This window comes from Musca domestica, unplaced genomic scaffold (genome assembly GCF_030504385.1).
Source record: "Musca domestica strain aabys unplaced genomic scaffold, Musca_domestica.polishedcontigs.V.1.1 62, whole genome shotgun sequence".
Taxonomy (NCBI): Eukaryota; Metazoa; Arthropoda; class Insecta; order Diptera; family Muscidae; genus Musca; species Musca domestica.
This window is the reverse complement of record NW_026712369.1, coordinates 3,358,812-3,381,653: the sequence shown is the minus strand read 5'-3', so window position 1 is coordinate 3,381,653 and position 22,842 is coordinate 3,358,812. Positions and strand designations below refer to the sequence as shown.

At 37.8% G+C, this 22,842-nt stretch overlaps 1 protein-coding gene across 1 annotated transcript in view; it reads left to right on the top strand.

The window, feature by feature from the left end:
- Positions 1-11,595: 11,595 nt before the first annotated feature.
- The window catches only part of LOC101890617 (angiotensin-converting enzyme), a 331,191-nt gene continuing 319,944 nt past the window's right edge, over positions 11,596-22,842 (top strand). Inside the window, exons 1-6 of the mRNA XM_059129515.1 lie at positions 11,596-11,854; positions 11,921-12,625; positions 19,232-19,390; positions 19,458-19,698; positions 21,142-21,726; positions 21,791-22,034. Coding sequence (XP_058985498.1) covers positions 11,609-11,854; positions 11,921-12,625; positions 19,232-19,390; positions 19,458-19,698; positions 21,142-21,726; positions 21,791-22,034 — 2,180 coding nt within the window. The 5' untranslated portion in view covers positions 11,596-11,608. The remainder of the gene's footprint in view (positions 11,855-11,920; positions 12,626-19,231; positions 19,391-19,457; positions 19,699-21,141; positions 21,727-21,790; positions 22,035-22,842) is intronic.

The window sequence follows — 22,842 nt, the reverse complement described above, 5'->3', positions numbered from 1 at the left end:
TAAACGTGGATTTTTTCAAAATATTTTTGCAGGATTTTAAAAGATGTGGATTTTTAAAAATATTATTTCCAAGACCTTTAATCAAAATAATTAACTTTTTAAATATTTTTCAAGGGCCCTCAATGAACGTGTATAGATATTTTATAAAGACCTTTTATAAATGTGGATTCTTTTTAAATATATTATATAAAAGACCTTAAACAAACGTGGAGCTTTTAAAAAATATTTTTGTCAAGAAACGTGGATTTTTTAAAAAATATTTTTTAAGGACCTACAATAAACGTGGATTTTTTAAAAACATGTTTTAAGGACCTAATATTAACGTGGATTTTTTAAAAACATGTTTTAAGGACCTACTATTAACGTGGATTTTTTAAAAATATTTCTTAAGGACCTGTAATAAACGTGGATTTTTTAAAGATATTTTATAGAAGACCTTTAATAAATAAATTTGGATTTTTTAAAAATATTTTTTAAGGACCTGTTATAAACGTGGATTTTTTAAAGAAATTTAATAAAAGACCTTTAATAAATTTGGATTTTTTAAAAATATTTTTTAGGAACTTTTATAAACGTGGATTTTTTAAAGATATTTTATAAAAGACCTTTAATAAATTTGGATTCTTTATAAATATATTATATAAAGAACCGTTAACAAACGTGGAGTTTTTAAAAAAATATTTTTGTCAAGGACCCTCAATAAACGTGGATTTTCAAAAAATATTTTCAAGGATCTTCGAATAACGGAGAGTTTTTAAAAATATATTTTCAAGGACCTTCGATAAAAGTGGATTTTTAAAAAATATTTTTTTGAGGAACCTCAATAGACCTTAATTTTTTAATATATTTTTAAGGACTATTATTATTGTTTAAGGTCTCCCAATAAACGTGAATTTTTATAAAAATGTTTTTTTAAGGACCTTTAATAAACGTGGATTTTTTAAAAATATTTTTTTTCATGGATCTTTAATAAACGCGGATTTTTTCAAAATATATTTTGGAGAATTTTCAAGCACGACTTTTAAAAAAAAATTTCAAGGATATTCCAAATAAATACATTTTTTAAATATTTCCAAGGACTTTCAAAAAACGTTAACATTTTAGAAATAGTGTTTTCCAGATCTTCATCTTTTTTTAAAAATATTTTTTTACAACTTTAACTAAATTTGGATTCCATAGAAATATTTTTTAAAAATCCATGATAAACTTGGATTTTCTAAAACTATTCTTTCAAGTACTTTCAATAAACGTGTTTTTTTTTAATATATTTTTTTTTAAATATAAGCGTGGATTTTTTAAAAATATTTCTTTTAAGGACCCTTAATCAACGTGGATTTTTAAAAATATTTCTTTTAAGGACCCTTAATCAACGTGGATTTTTAAAAACATATTCGAGGACAAGTATTTGGAGTTTTTAATAATATTATTTCAAGGACCTTTAAATAATCGAGGGGGTTTAAAAATATTTTTTCGAGGACTTCAAAGGATGTAAAACTTCAATAAACACCACTTTTTAAAATTTGTGTTTCAGAGGCCTTCAAATAACGGTGAGTTTGAAGAAATATTTTTTTAAATGACATTAAAAAATTGTGGATATTTTTAAACAATATTTTTCAATAAATATTGATTTTTTAATATATTTTGTTTTTTTTTTTTCAAAATCTTCAATAAACGGGAATATTGATAAAAAAAAACATTTTCAATGACAAGGACGTGAATTTTTTAAAAATATTCTTTAAGGATCCTTACCAATTTGAGATCTCTTAAGGAATATGTTTTTAAGGACCATCAGAATATTTTGTGAAGAGCCCTTCCAACAACGTGGATACCCTCAGTTTTTTGGCTATAGACGGTATATATCATTAGATACGGCCATAACGTATAATATCGAATTTGGATATAGGAAATATCGGTCCACTCAATCTCCCTCCCCCACAAAAGGTTACCATTTTCAGAGAAAATGAACAAGAAAGTACTTTTTTTTTATAGAAATCCAAGTTGATTGAATGAAAATGATTGTTTTAAAAAATATTTTTTTTTATAAAAATCCACGTTGATTGAATGAAAATTATTATTTTAAAAAATATTTTTTTTATAAAAATCTAAGTTGATTGAATGAAAATTATTATTTTAAAAAATATTTTTTTATAAAAATCCTCGTTGATTGAATGAAAAATATTTTCTTAAACAATCTAAGATGATTGAATGAAAATTATTTTTTTATAAAATTCCACGTTGACTGAATATTTTTTTTAAATTTTTTAATAAAAAATATTTTTTTATAAAATTCCACGTTGATTGAATATTTTTTTTTAAATTTTTTAATAAAAATTATTTTAAAAAAATCCACGTTGATTGAATAATTTTTTTATTTTTTCATTAGATACGGCCATAACGTATAATATCGAATTTGGATATAGGAAATATCGGTCCACTCAATCTCCCTCCCCCACAAAAGGTTACCATTTTCAGAGAAAATGAACAAGAAAGTATAATCAAATTTTGTGCCTACTTTGTAAATCCTAAAGTGATTATTTTTACAATGTCATTAATTTGAATTTTTCAAGAATTTTTTAAAGGAGACATCAACGTGGATTTTGAGGAAATTATTTTAAAAAAATTTTTTCTAATTTTTTTTTAAATTGTTATTTTTCCCCAAACATTTTTTCTCTATGGGTTCCAAGCTTAGAAAGAAAACAAAAGTTGAACCCACAAAAAAAATCTTGCAACAATCAATGTGTATTCCCATAAACTTCACAAAAAGCCCATAAAAAGTCTCACACAAGTCAATGCTTAACAAAATGAATGGTGGCTTTAACGGCTGATTGTTTACACGCTACCTACCCATAAGCTAGTGATGCAGTTATAACCTTCATAGTTGGTTAAATAAACATGTCAATTTCACAGCTACTTAGAAAATGTAAACAAAGCATTTTTTTGACAAGCAACAAAGGATTCGATTGTTTTCGTATGGGGTAAGCGGTGAATGAAGTTGAAGAAATGGGAGAAAACTAAAGTGAATTAATGGGTCAAACAGACACACACACACCAGAATATTTGGAAGATGAGTAACACTTTCTTTTAAAACAAGTATTTTTTTCGAATTTTTGTTTGGAAATAATTTTTTGGTGAATATCGGTGAGGATTATTGGAGAAGTAGTAGAGAATGCAATAGCAAAAGAGAGAGAGAGAGAGAGAGAGAGATATGGAGAGGGAGAGAAGGGCAAGCATGGAATTAACGTGGATTTTAACGTTGATTGAATTTATAAACCACATTGATTGAATGAAATTATTTTTTTTTAATTTTTTTTATAATTTTTTTTTTAAATATTTTATTTAAAAAATTCACATTGTGTATAAGTTCGATATGTTCCACCACAACTTTCCAATACTCGTCAATCACGGATGCTGATTGGCACACTGGCATCTCCTCTACAATTCCCTTGGCGGATACCGTAGTGAGCGGATCGCCGCTGGGTATTGGTTGTTGGCGGTAGGCTCACCTTGCTCTCATTAGAAGTATTTGTAATAAAAAGAGACAAGGGATCCTCTGCGATCACATAGAACCTCTGCGTTCACTTGTCTGTGTTTGTATATGTAGTTGTAGATAGACATGGGACCCTCAGCGGTCACTCAGAACCATTGCGTTCACTTGTCTCGTAGAAACGGAAGCATCAACACACGGCCTCTGTCGCCACCCCAATTACTTAAGGTAATTTGTTGTTAGAAAAGAAAGAATCACCAATAAAACCATGAATTTATATTGAATTACACTAATTATATTTCTGTGTTTTATTTCTTGCATTTGTCTTTCTTTTTATCCTACACCACACACGCGTATCACCCGCACCACATCTCTCACCTACACACCTCTCATCTCACAAAATAAATCTGGGGAGTTTCCTTGTTCTTGCCGCTATCGAAGCCTTACCCCCACTCCCCTGAGTTTAACATTGGTCGCATCGAGCCGGATTGAAGCCATCACTTTGTCGCTGCTCCCTCGTTTGCATGAAGAAATCATCGGATTCTCTCTCATCATATCATCAACATACCAAAGACTAAAAACCAGGTACGTAAATTCAGATCTCTGTTTGAAGTGAGCTACCCGCGTTTGTTAGTGCGTATGTTAATTAGTTTTAATCGAAAAAACATAAAATTGGTCGAACTTCAATCACCCTACGCGTGTGTCATTTTTATTCGAATACAGTCCACTCTTGTTGCATTAAATTGCATTCGTTGTACTGATCAACCTACGTTGCGTTGATCATACATTTACCTTTCGTTTGAAAACAAGTCAGTTGGTCGACTCATATTAACACTTCTTGTGTTAATCAAGTGCATTCCCCTACAACAAGTAGTTCTGTTGTTGTGAAATAATTAGCCTTTTATTGTACTGATCATCCGTCGTCGCGTTGATCATACAAAAATATTTGGTGCTCTGTTGTTCCTTGTTCCCCCTCGTTGTTGCTACTCTCTCGCCTTAGTTAAAGAAAAATTTGCATCACCACATTGGTACATCACCACAGCATACGTGCACATTATTTTATATTTGGTCGTTTGGTTTATTTGTTGTTCAATTTCTCACCAACCAAACGTTCACTGTTGTTATCCCCCTTCACGTTTCAAAGGTTGAGCCCTTTAACGAGAATTGTTTGTTTCTAATTAACAATAACAACACACTTGTAATAACAGTGCATTCATCTGTCGGTTGGTTACTTTGTCGTCGTCACCAACGCGCATTTATTGTTGTTGCAATTCTTCTTCGTTTGTTTCTAACCGTCGATCAATTCTTACTTGAGAATTTGCATTGCCAAAAATTGCAACAAAAATACTTCATCATTCCACGCGCCCTTTTTAGCGTCGGTTTGATATACAGTAAAAATAACAACAAATTGTTTCGATCTTCAACTCTCGCTGTTGGATCGTTTGTAGCGTCGGTTCTTGTGTGGGTGCGTAGCTGCTTACGCATAGTCATCTCTCTGCCGACGTCGCTTGTGTTTTATTCCTCTTTGTGCGATATCCGTTGTTGGTTCGGCACAGTGGGGTAAAACAGTACAAATTGTGAATTTTTTGCAAATTATTTTAGAAATTATTTTTTGTTAATTTTGTGATAAATTTTTGACTAGTAGTAGGGTTTTTGGAATTTTTTGACAAATTCACCCTGCTTTCGGCATTCTTTGCAAAAATATTTAGCAACATATTTCCATGAAAATTAATCGTTTTTTGGCTAGTTTTGCACAAATTTAATAATTATTATTGTTTGCTTGATCAATTGAAACTCTACGTTGGGTTTTTGAAATTCTTGACAAATTCACCCTACCTTCGGCATTCTTTGCACATATTCGAGAAACATACATTAGTTGAAATTATTCGTTTTGTGGCTATTTTTGTGATTGTTTGGGCAATTTATTAATAGTTGTTTGTACTGTTTGTGATTCTCAGTAGGGTTTCGGTATTTTTGGAAGAATACACTCTACTTTCGACCTCCACTAAAAAACTTTGATCTGTTTAGCATTACATATATGGTGAAGTTACTTCATTTTTGGAGCAAATTTGATAAATCTTTGCAGAAATATCGATCTTGTCGTAAGATTTTTGGAAATTGTCCATCAGTTTTACAAAAAATTTCACAGCTGACATTGCTTAGGTGTTGAAAATCTAAACTTACTTGATATTGGATAAGGTTTAGTACAGTTTTACATTTTGTTTTAAAATTAAGGAATTTCTGTCACCTAGAGAAGTTCTCTTAAATTATCTCCTATTTAGCTAAGCTTTCTTTTCCGATTTCATCACCTGACTGAAGTTGAATAATTTCCTGTTTTGTTAAAAAATGTCAATTACCCCTCTCACTCGCTTTGCAAGAGCCACTGACGTTGTTCTGAAGAGTGTAGACTACTTTGAACAACTTGATGTCACACATTTTACAGTTTACAGCCTCGAAATTCGTCTTTCAGAAATACGAGAGTTGTGGGATAAGGTCTTGCACACATACACTGAGTGCAAAAACTACCTCACGGCATCCAAGACTGCACAGGTTGATAATTTGGATGGCGTTGAGGATAAATACAATAATGCATTTATTGCATACCACTGGTGTTTGACCATCATAAACAAGCAACTTGATCGGCTTAAATCTCCAAACAATGATCATTGTTCTGTTGTGGCTCCTCATTCCTCACCCGCTTCCACGTCTAATGTGCAAAACAGAACTACAGCTGATGTCTCTAATAGAACATCACCTTCCGAGCTGCTTTTGGGCAGTCTCGTCGAACCTGTTTCTGTGCAGTCTGCTTCTCTACCCGTTAATGCTAGCTCCAAATCTTCTGTCACTAATAGTTGCTCCAATCCACCCTTCCATAGTCAATCTCTTCTATTGCCACCTATTGATATTGAAATCTTTGCTGGTGATTTTATATCTTGGCCCACTTTTCGTGATCTGTTCACCACCGTCTACATAAATAATGCACGTATTTCAGACATAGAACGACTCTGCCACCTTATGCAGAAGACCACCGGTGAGGCTCGGGAAATCGTTAGCAGATTTCCACTCACTAATTATAGTTTCCATTTAGCTTGGAGAGCTTTGTCGGATGCGTATGATAATAAGCGCATCGTGGTGAACAGTCATATAAAAAACTTGTTTGGTATTCCTCCCATAAAAAATGAAACTTGTGCGGGTTTAAAAAATGTCCAAAATGGAATCAATAGTTGTATCGCTGCAATGGCCGTCTATGACGTCGCCACGGATCAGTGGGATCCAATTCTTGTGCATATTTGCTTGCAGCGCTTGCCTTCAACCACCTTGACTTTGTGGGAGCAAAGCATAAAAAATAAGTCGTTGTTGCCTTCCTGGCCAGACTTAGATGCTTTCCTAACAAACAGAATACAAACTTTGCAGTGTATTCAGAGCATACATAAAAATCAGTCCACAGAAAAGTATTTGCCCAAAATAGTTTCGTCTCCTAAGTCCTTATTGTCGCCAAAGAATGTTACTCCTCCCAGACCTGTGAAGAAATCATTGTCTTCAAAGAACGTTTCACCTCATCGCTCCTCCACTAGATCGTTGGCATCCAAGCATGTTCGTACATCTAGTTCAATAATTAAAAAGCCATTGGTGCATGAGCCAAAATGTGTTGCTCCATCTCCTCAGTCAAACACTTATTGCCCCAATTGTCCTAACCAGATACATGTACTGCGTCTCTGCCCCAAGTTTATTAAACTTTCGTTTGAGGACAAATTCTCGATTGTTAAAGAGAATAAGTGTTGTATAAATTGTCTTTCGCGTGGCCATGTAGTTAAAGATTGTCACAGCACAAATAGTTGCAAATCTTGCAAGCAAAGACATCACAGCCTTCTTCACCGGCCACAAATTAGTAGAGTTGTTGCAGAATCATCATCAAAACCATCTCTGGTATCTACTAATTTTAGAAATAGTCACACTTCACCATGCTACATGTCTTCCCAAACACTCGGATTGAAATCAAAGCAATCCTCTCCGGTTTTTACTCCAGTTAACAGTCGAGATTCGATGTCCAAACAGACTGTACCTCCAGCTTTTACAAAAGTCAAAAGTCGAGGTTCCAGTTCCCCTCCGGCTTTTACCACAGTCAAAAGTCGAGGTTCAAAATCCCCTCCGGCTTTTACTAATGTGAAAAATCGAGGTTCAAAGACCCCTCCGGCTTTTACGAAGGTCAAAAGTCGAGGTCCAAAGCCTTCTAAAACGCACCCACCCTCTGCTAAAAATAATAGTAACAGCCAGTCTCCCAACACCATTGAAGATAATGTGCTTTTGGGAACTGCAGTAGTCAACATAGTTCATAACGGTAAATCGTACACTACTCGCGCAATTGTAGATCCCTCTTCCAAGGCATCAATTGTTAGTAAAAAACTTAAAAATAAACTTGGCATGTTAACTCACTCTGAGACTACTTGTTCTAAACCTGTTGCACCAAGAGAAGTTTGTTCTCTTCAGTTGTCTTCCCCTAAAAATTCATCTAGAATTGTCCAAACTAAAGCGTTAGTCTTACCTAAAATCAAGGGGAAGTTGTTCTCGTCACCATCCTTTTGTAATTTAAAGACTCGAATTCCTAATCTTGATTTAGCGGATTCTTTCGATAATAGCCCAATAGATTTGCTGCTTGGCGCTGACCTATATCCTAAGATACTCGAAGCTGAACCACCCCAAATTGTTTTGGATTCGTTGTTGGCCCAAAAATCTATTTTCGGGTACATTCTCACCGGTTCAGTACCTCCCTCGACTGTAACGTAATATTGCACCGAAAATTGAAATCGACCAATTAGAAAAGAATCGTATCATTTATAGTCGAAATTTGCTAAAAAAAATTAATTGCGCTAAAGATTGAAATTGTAGACCGAATCTATCGGTAATTCGTCATATCGCTTTGATAATTTTAAAATCTGCAACTATAGCTCACTTAGGAATCTGAATTTACGTTCTTTCCTAACTTATAATAAATTGATATTAATTGCTAGACTCGTAGTTCTAGCAAGGGGGCCGGAATGTATAAGTTCGATATGTTCCACCACAACTTTCCAATACTCGTCAATCACGGATGCTGATTGGCACACTGGCATCTCCTCTACAATTCCCTTGGCGGATACCGTAGTGAGCGGATCGCCGCTGGGTATTGGTTGTTGGCGGTAGGCTCACCTTGCTCTCATTAGAAGTATTTGTAATAAAAAGAGACAAGGGATCCTCTGCGATCACATAGAACCTCTGCGTTCACTTGTCTGTGTTTGTATATGTAGTTGTAGATAGACATGGGACCCTCAGCGGTCACTCAGAACCATTGCGTTCACTTGTCTCGTAGAAACGGAAGCATCAACACACGGCCTCTGTCGCCACCCCAATTACTTAAGGTAATTTGTTGTTAGAAAAGAAAGAATCACCAATAAAACCATGAATTTATATTGAATTACACTAATTATATTTCTGTGTTTTATTTCTTGCATTTGTCTTTCTTTTTATCCTACACCACACACGCGTATCACCCGCACCACATCTCTCACCTACACACCTCTCATCTCACAAAATAACTCTGGGGAGTTTCGTTGTTCTTGCCGCTATCGAAGCCTTACCCCCACTCCCCTGAGTTTAACACATTGATTGAATAAAAATTGTTTTTTAATATTTTTTAAACCACATTGATTGAATGAAAATAAAAATCCATGTTTATTGAATGAAAATTATTTTTTTTTAAAAAATATTTTTTTAAAAAAATCCACGTTGGTTGAATAAAAATTATTTTTTTAATAACAATTTTTTTAAAGTTCAACTTGATATACTGAAAATTATTTTTTAAAAAAATCGACGTTGATTGAATTGAAATTATAATTCTTTTTTTAATAAAAATTATTTTTTTTAAATCTACGTTGATGGCATGATTTTTGTTTTTTGGAAAATCAAAAAAATTATTTTTTAAAATTATCCACGTTGATTGAATGAAAATTATTTTTTTTTAAATTATTTAAAAACAAATTTAAATTGATTAAACGAAAATTATTTTTTTAATTTTTTTTAATAAAAATTATTTAAAAAATCCACGTTGATTTAAAAATCCACGTTGATTGATTGAAAACTAGTTTTAATAAAAATTATTTTAAAAAAATCCACGTTGATTTAAAAATCCACGTTGATTGTTGAAGACTAGATTTTAATAGAAATTATTTTTTAAAAAAATCCACGTTGATTGATTGAAAACTATTTTTTTATTAAAAATTATTAAAAAAATCCACGTTGATTGATTGAAAATTATTTTTTTAATAAAAATTATTTTAAAAAAATCTACGATGATTGAATTTTTTTAAATTTAAAAAAATCCACGTTGATTGAATTTTTTTTAATAAAAATTATTTAACAAAAATCCAAGTTGATTGAATAACTTTTTTTTATAAAAATTATTTTTAAAAAACAATACACGTTGATTGAATACATATTTTTAATAAAAATTATTTTAAAACCAGTAAAGAAAGTCTTAAGGTCGGGCGGGGCCGACTATATGATACCCTACACCACTTTGCTAATTAAGTAGTGCTACACATAACAATTAAAAGTTTTTATGGGAAAATTCAATCATACACGCTATGATTATAATTATAATTTAAAGTTTAAAGGACTAAATATGCCGAAGCATTTATATCTTTTAAATTCGGACTTGTATTACCCATTTGGTGCACAATTAATTTGAAATCGGATAAAGATATATATGGGAGCTAAATCCAAATCTGAACCGATCTCGATAAAATTTGGCAAAGATATTTCTGAGCTGTATTTGATATATTTCCCTGAATATCGTTGTTACGGAGTGCATATTACGGATGTGGGTAATAAATATAACAAAGAATAATATATATGGAAGCTATAACTATATCTGAGCCGATCATCACCAAATTTGACATACTAGCTTCTAGACTCAATTCGATCGTAAGTGTCAAATTCCATCCCATTTGGACAAATATTAGACGTTTGGTGCACAATAAAAGGTAAATCGGACGAAGTTATATATGGGAGCTATATCCGAATCTGAACCGATCTCTATGAAATTTAGCAAATGTATTTCTGAGCTGTATTTGATATATTTCCCCAAATATTGTTGTAGCATAGTGCATATTACGGCTGCGGTGGACAAAAATAACAAATCGGATGAACAATATATATGGGAGCTATAGCTATATCTGAACCGATTTCAATCAAATTTGGCATACATATTTTCAGGCCTAATTTGGCTGTATATGCAAAATTCCATACAATTCGGGCTGATGTTACACGTTTGGGCCAAACAAATGATTTGTGCAAAATTTCATCTGGATAGGGCATTAAATGCGAACTGTACCTTGTTTACAAAAATACATGGACAGACGGACGGACGGACATGCATAAATCGACTCAGAATTCTCAGATTCTATGCAGATCATCAAAAGGAACTATGGGTCTATCTCGTTTCCTTCTGCCTGTTACAAACAAATGCACAAAGACATAATACCCTGACCACCTTGTGGTGTAGGGTATAAAAATCCACGTTAATTGATTAAAAATTATTTTTTTAGATTTTTTTTTAATGAAAATTTTTGTTTTAAATAATCCACGTCGATTGAATATTCATTCATTCTTTTTTAATTTTTTTAATAAAAATTATTTTTAAAAAATCCAAGTTGATTGAATGAAAATAATTTTTTTTTTAAATTTTTCTTTTAATTTCTTTTTAATATAAATTATTTTTTAATAGAAATCGAAGTTGATTAAATAAAAATTAGTTTTTTTTTTAATTTTTTAATAAAAATTATTTTTAGAAATATCCACGTTAATTGAATAAAAATGATGTTTTTAATTTCTTTTTTTTCAATAAAAATTATTTTTTAAAAATATCCATAAAAATAAAAATTATTTTTTTAATAAAAAATCCACGTTGATTGAAGAAAATTATTTTTTTAGTAATTTTTTTTTTTAAAAATCCACGTTGATCGAAGAAAATTATTTTTGTTATAAAAAATCTTTTTTAAAAAAAACCCACTTTGTTTTTTTTTTAAATCACACTGAATATCCGATTCTGTCTCCTTCTTATTTTAAGGATAAATAATTTGGCTAAAAATGTTCCATAAATACCTCAAAACTTTGCTGTGTGTCATATGGACCCTCTACAGCCCGGCGTATGGGAAGGCCCATGCTCAGCTGGAATTGCCACCACTGCCGACACCAAGACCAGAAATTTACTACAATGGTTATACGGTCTCCACTACCCCAGCCCAGGCTTTGGGTGATTTAGATCGAGATCAACGGTTTGGACCACCCTATGCGGATGATGGTAATGGGGATGATGGGTCGGATGATTTTAGGGTAAGACCAGAAGAAGAAAAAAAAAACACTTTCCTTTGAAATTAATTGAATTTCCATTTCTTACAGAATGGCCAGACCTATGATGAGCGCATGCGTTACGGTTTCAATTATCGTTCGAATTTCACCTTCCCCTCCGATTCGCCGTTTAGCGATAAGAATGTCTACAACACGCAGACGCTGTTGAATGATCGCTATGGCAATCGTAATTATGATAATAATCCATTGAATCATCAGACCTATAATGATCGGTATGGGCAGAATGCCTTGAATTTGGCAAATCAACAACAGCAGCAGCAACAGCAACAAAACAATCGTTACAATTATGCCAACAACAATGGAAATAATTTTGCGGGCGGGGTCACCCCACAACCACCCATAATTTTCAATAACCCCTCAACTCCGGTGAATTACAATCCTTCAACACCCCCGCCACCACCACCACCACAATCTGGATATAATCCTTCCACACCAAATGGTTATAATCCTCCCGTGACAACTTATAATCCCAACAATCCCAGCAATCGTTACCCCGGCGACGGCAATCGTTTCCAGAATCCCTACGACCCAAATCAGGATCGTTTCAATTTAAATCAACAATTCTACGATCAGCGACAACGCTTCCAAAATGATCGAATCTATCAGTTGGAGTTGCAAAAATTGCGAGATCTATTAGTGGAAACTGATCAACAGGGATCGCGGGAATGTACCGCCAATGTGGCAGCCCAGTGGAATTTCGAAACGAATGTCAATGAATTTACGCAAACGGAGGCGGTGAGTAAAGTCGTTTATTTTGTAGATTAAATAACATCGGACTACAGATTCTTTGGAGGGAGTAAAATTCAAAAAAATAATTATAATTAAATGGATTTTTGGGCACGAAGTCGGAAATTCCAAGAAACATATTCTCAAAAAAACCACAATTTTGCGGCCCTTAAAGTATTCCCAAAAATTCACTATTTTCGGGTAGGAGGGCTTCAGAAAAATTTCTTAAAGCAATCAATGATTTGTGGTTAGGAGATACTTCAAAAAATTCTTGAAAATCCACTTTTTCGGAGACTACCTGAAGACGGCCTAGTCTCCATAGACCAGCTGAAGCCGGTCCAGTCTCCATAGACCAGCTGAAGCCGGTCTAGAGTCTCCATAGACCAGCTGAAGCCGGTCCAGAGTCTCCATAGACCAGCTGAAGCCGGTCTAGAGTCTCCATAGACCAGCTGAAGCCGGTCTAGAGTCTCCATGGACCAGCTGAAGCCGGTCTGGAGTCTCCATAGACCAGCTGAAGCCGGTCTAGAGTCTCCATAGACCAGCTGAAGTCGGTCTAGAGTCTCCATAGACCAGCTGAAGCCGGTCTAGAGTCTCCATAGACCAGCTGAAGCCGGTCTAAAGTCTCCATAGACCAGCTGAAGCCGGTCTACAGTCTCCATAGACTAGCTGAAGCCGGTCTACAGTCTCCATAGACTAGCTGAAGCCGGTCTACAGTTTCCATAGACCAGCTGAAGCCGGTCTAGAGTCTCCATAGACCAGCTGAAGCCGGTCTAGAGTCTCCATAGACCAGCTGAAGCCGGTCTAGAGTCTCCATAGACCGGCTGAAGCCGGTCTAGAGTCTCCATAGACCAGCTGAAGCCGGTCTAGAGTCTTCATAGACCAGCTGAAGCCGGTCTACTCTCCATAGACCAGCTGAAGCCGGTCTAGACTCTCCATAGACCAGCTGAAGCCGGTCTACTCTCCATAGGCCAGCTGAAGCCGGTCTAGAGTCTCCATAGGCCAGCTGAAGCCGGTCTAGAGTCTCCATAGGCCAGCTGAAGCCGGTCTAGAGTCTCCATAGGCCAGCTGAAGCCGGTCTAGAGTCTCCATAGGCCAGCTGAAGCCGGTCTAGAGTCTCCATAGGCCAGCTGAAGCCGGTCTACTCTTCATAGACCAGCTGAAACCGGTCTAGAGTCCCCATAGACCAGCTGAAGCCGGTCTAGAGTCTCCATAGGCCAGCTGAAGCCGGTCTAGAGTCTCCATAGACCAGCTGAAGCCGGTCTAGAGTCTCCATAGACCAGCTGAAGCCGGTCTAGAGTCTCCATAGACCAGCGGAAGCCGGTCTAGAGTCTCCATAGACCAGCTGTAGCTGGTCTAGAGTCTCCATAGGCCAGCTGAAGCCTGTCTAGACTCTCCATAGACTAGCTGAAGCCTGTCTAGACTCTCCATAGACTAGCTGAAGCCTGTCTAGACTCTCCATAGACCAGCTGAAGCCGGCCTACTCTCCATAGACCAGCTGAAGCCGGCCTACTCTCCATAGACCAGCTGAAGTCGGCCTACTCTCCATAGACCAGCAGAAGCCGGTCTAGAGTCTCCATAGGCCAGCTGAAGCCGGTCTAGAGTCTCCATAGGCCAGCTGAAGCCGGTCTAGAGTCTCCATAGGCCAGCTGAAGCCGGTCTAGAGTCTCCATAGACCAGCTGAAGCCGGTCTAGACTCTCCATAGACCATCTGAAACCGGCCTAGAGTCTCCATAGACCATCTGAAACCGGTCTAGTCTCCGTAGACCAGCTTAAGCCGGTCTACAGTCTCCATAGACCATCTGAAGCCGGTTTAGAGTCCCCTTAGACCAGCTGAAGCCGGTCTAGACTCTCCATAGACCAGCTGAAGCCGGTCTAGAGTCTCCATAGACCAGCTGAAGCTGGCCTACTCTCCATAGACCAGCTGAAGCCGGCCTACTCTCCATAGACCAGCTGAAGTCGGCCTACTCTCCATAGACCAGCAGAAGCCGATCTAGAGTCTCCATAGACCAGCTGAAGCCGGTCTAGAATCTCCATAGACCCGCTGAAGCCGGTCTAGTCTCTCCAAAGACCAGCTGAACCGGTCTAGACTCTCCATAGTCCAGCGGAAGCCGTTCTAGAGTCTCCATAGACTAGCTGAAGCCGGTCTACAGTCTCCATAGACTAGCTGAAGCCGGTCTACAGTCTCCATAGACCAGCAGAAGCCGATCTAGAGTCTCTATAGACCAGCTGAAGCCGGTCTAGAATCTCCAAAGACCCGCTGAAGCCGGTCTAGTCTCTCCAAAGACCAGCTGAACCGGTCTAGACTCTCCATAGTCCAGCGGAAGCCGTTCTAGAGTCTCCATAGACCAGCGGAAGCCGTTCTAGAGTCTCCATAGACCAGCGGAAGCCGTTCTAGAGTCTCCAAAGACCAGCTGAAGCCGGTCTAGAGTCTCCATAGACCATCTGAAACCGGTCTAGAGTCTCCATAGACCATATGAAACCGGTCTACAGTCTCCATAGACCAGCTGAAGCCGGTCTACTCTCCATAAACCAGCTGAAGCCGGTCTAGAGTCTCTATAGACCAGCTGAAGCCGGTCTAGAGTCTTCATAGACGAACTGAGGGGAGTATCTATAGTCGAGCTGAGGGGAGTCTCTATAGACGAGCTGAGGGGAGTCTCTATAGACGAGCTGTGGGGAGTCTCTATAGACGAGCTGAGGAGAGTCTCTATAGACGAGCTAGCGGGAGACTCTACAGACAAGCTGAGGGGAATCTCTATAGACGAGCTGTGAGGAGTCTCTATAGACGAGCTGTGGGGAGTCTCTATAGACGAGCTCTGGGGAGTGTCTATAGACGAGCTCTGGGGAGTCTCTATAGACGAGCTCTGGGGAGTTACCTATAGACGAGCTGAGGGGAGTCCCTATAGACGAGCTGAGGTGAGTCCCTATAGACGAGCTGAGGGGGTCTTTATAGACGAGAAGAGGAGAGTCTTTATCGACGAGCAGAGGGGAGTATTTATAGACAAGCTGAGGTGAGTCTCTATAGACGAGCTGAGGGGAGTCTCTATAGACGAGCTGAGGGGAGTCTCTATGGACAAGCTGAGGGAAGTCTTTATCAAAGAACAGAGGTTATATGATTCCGTAATAGAAATGAAAATAGAAAATTTTATAAGAAAAAAAAAAAATTCGATCGTCTCTTCTCAAGGTCGTCTTAATAGGTCTGTTGAATAACCTTCCCAATTAGTTTCATGTTTTTATTAAAATTGGGTTATTTCTTAGAGGTTATCATATGTGATTCACATTGGGCGCCATTTTGGAGTCATTATTCAAGATAGAAGAAGAAGTCACCGAATTTTAGTTTTTGGCTGTCAGTTTTCCAAATAAATCTTCTCTACATGTTAACTGGACCATTGTGTATGAGTGTAGAGTTTTCACGTTGGGCGCCATTTTGTAAAATACCTATTTTTCATTATTTTCTCAGGAAAGAATATATTTTATTCATACTTACATCAGAATCCGGGTGTTATATGCTTCAATTGTTGTATAGAACCCACATTGGGCGCCATTCAAACTATTTTTCCAATATATATATATATATATATATATAAATATATATATTATATTGTTATATATTAATTGTTAACGAAGAATAATGTAGCTTGTGTGCTCTATGTAATCATTTCATTCCAGATGATAGGGTATTGACGAGACAAGAGACAAGAGAAGGGAGGAGGACCATCTATCCATCAAAAATATGATATAAATTCCATTGACTTTTAAAAGGGTGGGGTTACCGTTTCGAAATACATGATGAGTGTTCTGCATTACTCATACATAATTCGTAATTAATTATATATTAGATGTAGGAAATAGACAGCGTTCATCATTCATCCCAAGTAAAAGTTCTGCTATGAAATCCAATACATTTTAGTCATATATATTTTGAATGACAATTCGCCCGTCTATGATTCATTTGCGTGCTGCAGGCAACAAATTAGAAAAGTATTCAAAGCATTTTACAATTTCCCATTGAAGCCAAAAAAAAAAAAAAAAACAAAAAATAGTAAAAGTCTCAGGTAACATGCCGTCTGTATAGATTCTTGCAATTGTTTTTTTTTCTCAAATTTTCAGGTCTCAAGGTTATGTTTAATCAAGGGGTTGTTGGTGTGTGTCTGTGTGTGGGGAATTCTTGTTAGAAATATTTGTTTTTAGTTTTCTTGTGGTTTTCCAATGTCAAGAAATTATAGAGATTGTTTTGTACAAATTTCAACAATTCTTTTTTTTTTTGGTGGGAATCTTAAGAGGTTTACATTTTTGTGAACTTGGGGAAATAATTGTTGCCGCATAGTGATTCAAAATCGTTTTCTCATTGGTCGAAATTCTGTAAGCCTAAAGAAATTTTTCATATTTTGAACAGAGAACATTTTACGATTTTCTTTGATTTCAATTTTGACAGTTCAAAATTCTAAGTTTACAATGGGAAGTTGTGAATGTTTTTAAATTTTTTTAAATTAAATATGGTCGCCATAAGGGATTGACAAATATGAGAATATTTGCTCCTTTAAAGAGACCCCCACTTCAGCTCATCTACAGAGACTCCACCTTCAATCCATCTACAGAGACTCCCCTCCAGTCTGTCTTCAGATATTCCCCCTTCGCCCTCCAGTTCGTCTACAGAGACCAGTTCGTCTACAGAGACTTTTCCTTCAGTTCGTCTACAAAGACTTCCCCGCCAGCTCATCTACAGAGACTCCTTCTTCAGTTCGTCTATACAGACTTCCCCGCTAGCTCATATACAGAGTCTCCCTCTTCATCTCATCTACAGAGACTACCCCTCCAACTCGTCTACAGGAACTCCCCCACCAACTCGTCTACAGAGACTCCCCCTTCAACTCGTCTCTGAATACCCACTGATGGAATTTCTATTTTACAATATTTCGGTGAATCGACCTCAACCTTTGTATGCAATAAGATAATGAAAACACATCTCCATGTCTGTCTGAAATCTGAGGTAAATACAAAATGGCGCCCAACGATAACCCAAAAAAAAGTAAATGATTCATGTTTTTGTAACACTTACTTATTTTAAAGGAGATGATCATTAAAAAAAAACAACTTAAAATGCAGTAAGTTCTGTCCGACCGAACTTTGAACGAATTTGAAAATTTTCCAAAATTAAAATCCGTTAAAAGTTCTGTTAAAATCTTAAAAATACCGAATAAGCCGTTATATATTGGGGTCTATACGACGTGGACCAACGTAGGCCATAAGCCATTACCATATTCAAATTCGAATGGTGAAATAAACGGTGAATAACGTAGCTAACATCATCAAAATAGTGTATTTAGGGAGGTACCGTTATGTCGGAGCTATACGAAAACCGGGACCTGCATAGACAATTTTCTGCTACAGGCTGTAGCATCCATTACGAATTTTAAATACCACATATCAAACAATTTCGATTAGTATTGTACTTAAACTCGTCAAAATACCGAATATAAGGAGGTACTGGTATGGCGGGGCCGATACGAAGACTTGGACCTGCATAGACAATTCTCTGTCACAGACTGTAGTTTCCATTACTAACTCTAAATACGTAATTTGAAACAATTCCGGTACATAATGCCGCGGAAATTAGCAAAATATCGAATATAGGGTGGCACCGCTATATGGGGGTTATACGAATACCTGGACCTGTAAAGATAATATTCTGCCTTAGGCTGCAGTATCCATTACGAACTTCAAATACCAAATTTAAACTAATTCCGGTGAATAATGTCGCTAAAATCATCAAAATACCGAAAAAAGGGAGGTACCATTATATGGGGGCTATACGAAGACGTGGACCTGCAAAGATAATATTCTGCCTTAGGATGCAGTATCCATTACGAACTTCAAATACCAAATTTGAAACAATTCCGGTGAATAATGTCGCTAAAATCATCAAAATACCGAAAAAAGGGAGGTACCATTATATGGGGGCTATACGAAGACGTGGACCTGCAAAGATAATATTCTGCCTTAGGCTGCAGTATCCATTACGAACTTCAAATACCAAATTTAAAATAATTCCAATGAATAATGTCGCTAAAATCATCAAAATACCAAATATCGGCTGGCACCGTTATATGGGGGCTATACGAAGACGTGGACCTGCACTGACAATTTTCTGTCATAGGCTGTAGTATTCATTACGAATCTCAAATACCAAATTTGAAAAAACTCCGGTGAATAATGTCGCTAAATTCATCAAAATATCTAATATAGGGAGGTACCGTTGTATGGGGGCTATACCTAAACGTGGACCTATATAGCCCAAAAGTCATGCAGACCAAAGACACATCTGAGTAAAATTGTTATCAACCTGCTTCAATTCGTTTGGAAGCTGGAGTGATTGATTTAAAATACAGGAAGGCATGGGGTTCACGTTGGGCGCCATTTTTTTATTATTTTTCTTCAAATAGGCAAAGGAGGACCCTAAAAAAGTTTTCTCCATTCGTTGGTCAGCTAGTCCTTAAGTAAAAAAGTCTTCAAAAATATCAAATTTTTTTGGCCTGAAAATAATGTTTTAAATTTCAATATTCAATTTTTTTTGACAATTTCATTATTATTTTGAAAATTTTCGATTTCGTTTTCCAGCTCAATGCCCAACAACGTTATGTGGAATTTCAACGTTTGGTTGCGCTGCAATCTCGGCAAATAAATAAGGAGTTGATTTTTGATCGTCGCCTATATCGTCAATTGATGCTGCAATCGGAAGTGGGTCCCAATGCCCTGCCGCTGGAGTCTTTGGATAGGGTAAGTCCAGATATAAAATTTGAAGAGAGGATATGGAAATAATTTTGAATTCGAACATTTTTTTCAGTACAACCGCCTCATAAATGAAATGCTCTATATCTACAATGGAGCCACGATCTGTGCCTATCAGCAGCCGTTTTTATGTAATTTACGTTACATACCCGATTTAAAGGAGATAATGTCCAAGTCACGAGACTGGGATGAGCTGCAGCATACCTGGGTGGAATATCATCGCAAAGCTGGCCGGGAGATGCGCGATGGCTATGAACAGCTGGTGGATGTGATGAATGAGGTGGCCCATGTGAATAGTGAGTATGAAAAGAGGTTGTGGGGAGAGAGTGGGGGGAGAGAGTGGGAGAAAATGAGAGTGTGGGAGAAAGCGAGAGAGAGGGAGAAAAAATTGAAAGAGAGAGGGAGAGGGAGAAAAAATGAAAGAGAGAGTGAGAAAAAGTGAGAGAGATTGGGGGAGAGTGGGGGAGGAGAGAGTGAGGGAAAGAGTGGGGGAGGAGAGAGTGAGGGACAGAGTTGGGAAGGAGAGAGTGAGGGAAAGAGTGGGGGAGGAGAGAGTGAGGGAAAGAGTGGGGGAGGAGAGAGTGAGGGAAAGAGTGGGGGAGGAGAGAGTGAGGGAGAAAGTGGGGGAGGAGAGAGTGAGGAAGAAGAGACTGAGGCAAAGAGTGAGGGAGAAGAGACTGAGGCAAAGAGTGGGGGAGGAGAGAGTGAGGGAGGAGAGAGAGTGAGGGAGGAGAGAGAGTGAGGGAGGAGAGAGTGAGGGAGAGTGAGTGAGGGAAAGAGTGGGGGAGGAGAGAGTGAGGGAAAGAGTGGGGAAAGAGAGAGTGAGGGAGAGAGTGGGGGAGGAGAGAGTGGAGGAGGAGAGAGTGAGGGAAAGAGTGGGGGAGGAGAGAGTGGAGGAAGAGAGATTGAGGGAAAGAGTGGGGGAGGAGAGAGTGGAGGAGGAGAGAGTGGAGGAGGAGAGAGTGGAGGAGGAGAGAGTGAAGGAAAGAGTGGGGGAGGAGATAGTGGGGGAGGAGAGAGTGAGGGAAAGAGTGGGGGAGGAAAGAGTGAGGGAGGAGAGAGTGAGGGAGGAGAGAGTGAGGGAGGAGAGAGTGAGGGAGGAGAGAGTGAGGGAAAGAGTGAGGGAGGAGAGAGTGAGGGAGGAGAGAGTAAGGGAAAGAGTGGGGGAGGAGAGAGTGAGGGAGGAGAGAGTGAGGGAGGAGAGAGTGAGGGAGGAGAGAGTGAGGGAAAGAGTGAGGGAGGAGAGAGTGAGGGAGGAGAGAGTAAGGGAAAGAGTGGGGGAGGAGAGAGTGAGGGAGGAGAGAGTGAGGGAGGAGAGAGTGAGGGAGGAGAGAGTGAGGGAGGAGAAAGTGAGGGAGGAGAGAGTAAGGGAGGAGAGAGTAAGGGAGGAGAGAGTGAGGGAGGAGAGAGTAAGGGAGGAGAGAGTAAGGGAGGAGAGAGTAAGGGAGGAGAGAGTGAGGGAGGAGAGAGTAAGGGAGGAGAGAGTGAGGGAGGAGAGAGTGAGGGAGGAGAGAGTGAGGGAGGAGAGAGTAAGGGAAAGAGTGGGGGAGGAGAGAGTGAGGGAGGAGAGAGTGAGGGAGGAGAGAGTGAGGGAGGAGAGAGTGAGGGAGGAGAGAGTGAGGGAGGAGAGAGTAAGGGAGGAGAGAGTAAGGGAGGAGAGAGTGAGGGAGGAGAGAGTAAGGGAGGAGAGAGTAAGGGAGGAGAGAGTGAAACTTGATTAAATTATCCTCTCTTTTCAGATGTCACCGATGGCGGAGAGTATTGGTATTTGGCCTATGAGTCGAACAATTTCCGCCAGGATGTCGATAATGTCTGGGAACAGATACGACCCCTCTATGAATCCCTACATGCCTATGTTCGTCGCCGTTTACGTGAATACTATGGACCGGAGCGGGTCAACCGCATTGCTCCCATACCCTCACATATTTTGGGCAATATGTTCGGCCAATCATGGTCGAATATTTTGGATATTGTCATTCCGTATCCGGGTAAGAAGTTGATTGACGTAACACCTCGAATGTTGGAACAGGGTTATACGCCACAGCTGATGTTCCAATTGGCTGAGGAGTTTTTCACTTCGATAAATATGTCTGCTGTCGGGCCGGAATTCTATCAGAATTCTCTGATAGAGCAGCCACTGAATCGTCGAGTGTTGTGTGAACCCTCCGCTTGGGATTTCTGTAATCGCCACGATTTTCGAGTGAAACTCTGTACCGACATCAATCAGAAGAGTCTGATAAGTGTCCACCATGAAATGGCCCATATTCAGTATTTCCTGCAGTATCGTCACTTGCCCAAGGTGTTTCGGAATGGAGCCAATCCGGGTGAGTATCGGAAGTTTATTTTTGGAGTTTTAAAAATTATTTAATTTGCTTTCAATTTGTGTAGCCTTCCACCAGGCCGTGGGCGATGCCATTGGCTTGTCCGTAAGCACTCCCCGACATTTCCAGACTCTGGGCCTACTTCAAAGATCTGTGGATGAGAGTAGCTATGACATCAATTATCTCTTTACCATGGCCATTGACAAGGTGGCATTTATGCCATATGCCTTGGCCCTGGATAACTGGCGTTATGATGTCTTTAGCGGGAGAGCCAACAAGCATATGATGAACTGCCATTACTGGAATTTGAGGTGAGAGAGAGAGTGGGAGTTTTTGAAAAATTCGAACTTTTGGGGTACGAAAAATACTAAAAGGTACAAAATATTAAATTCTCGTCGAACGATTGAAAATTGTGATTGAGAATCTCCTTTTGAGTGGTGGATGAAAATTCGCACTTTGAGGGTACGAAAAAGTAGTAAAAAGTTCAAAAATTCGCATTTAAAGGGTACGAAAAAGTACACAATGGTACATTTTCATTAAACGATCGAAAATGTAGTATGAGAATAACTTTTCGTGTAGTGGATGAAAAAGACAGGATTTTTAGAAATTCGTACGTTAATGGTACGAAAAGTACGAAATTGTTTCTGAAGGACATATAAGGGTACAAAAGTGTCATTCATCGATCTTTGGAAGCTAAAACATTAAAATTTGAATTTTTTTCGGTTTTTTTTCGGAGCTGTGCACTATAAGGGTTAGATAAGTACAAAATAGTACCAAAAAATTCAGAAAGGTACAATCTTCTTTCTGAGCGATCAATAAAGCCAAATTTTAAAATTTTACATAAAAATTATTTCTGGGTAAGATATGATGAAGGTATTTTCGTAACATTGTACTTTTAGGGTATGAAAAGTACTAAAATGTACAAAATCGTACCAAACCGCTTTAGAACGCTCGAATAAGAGCTGCAACTTTTAAATTTGACAAGAGACACTCTGGAGTGGAATAAAGCGTTATTGTTGATACTATTGCTTTAAGTGTAAAGAAGTACAAAAATGTACAAAATGGTACGCAATTTTTATTGAATTATCGATTTTTGCTTGATTTCGGAATTTAGCATGA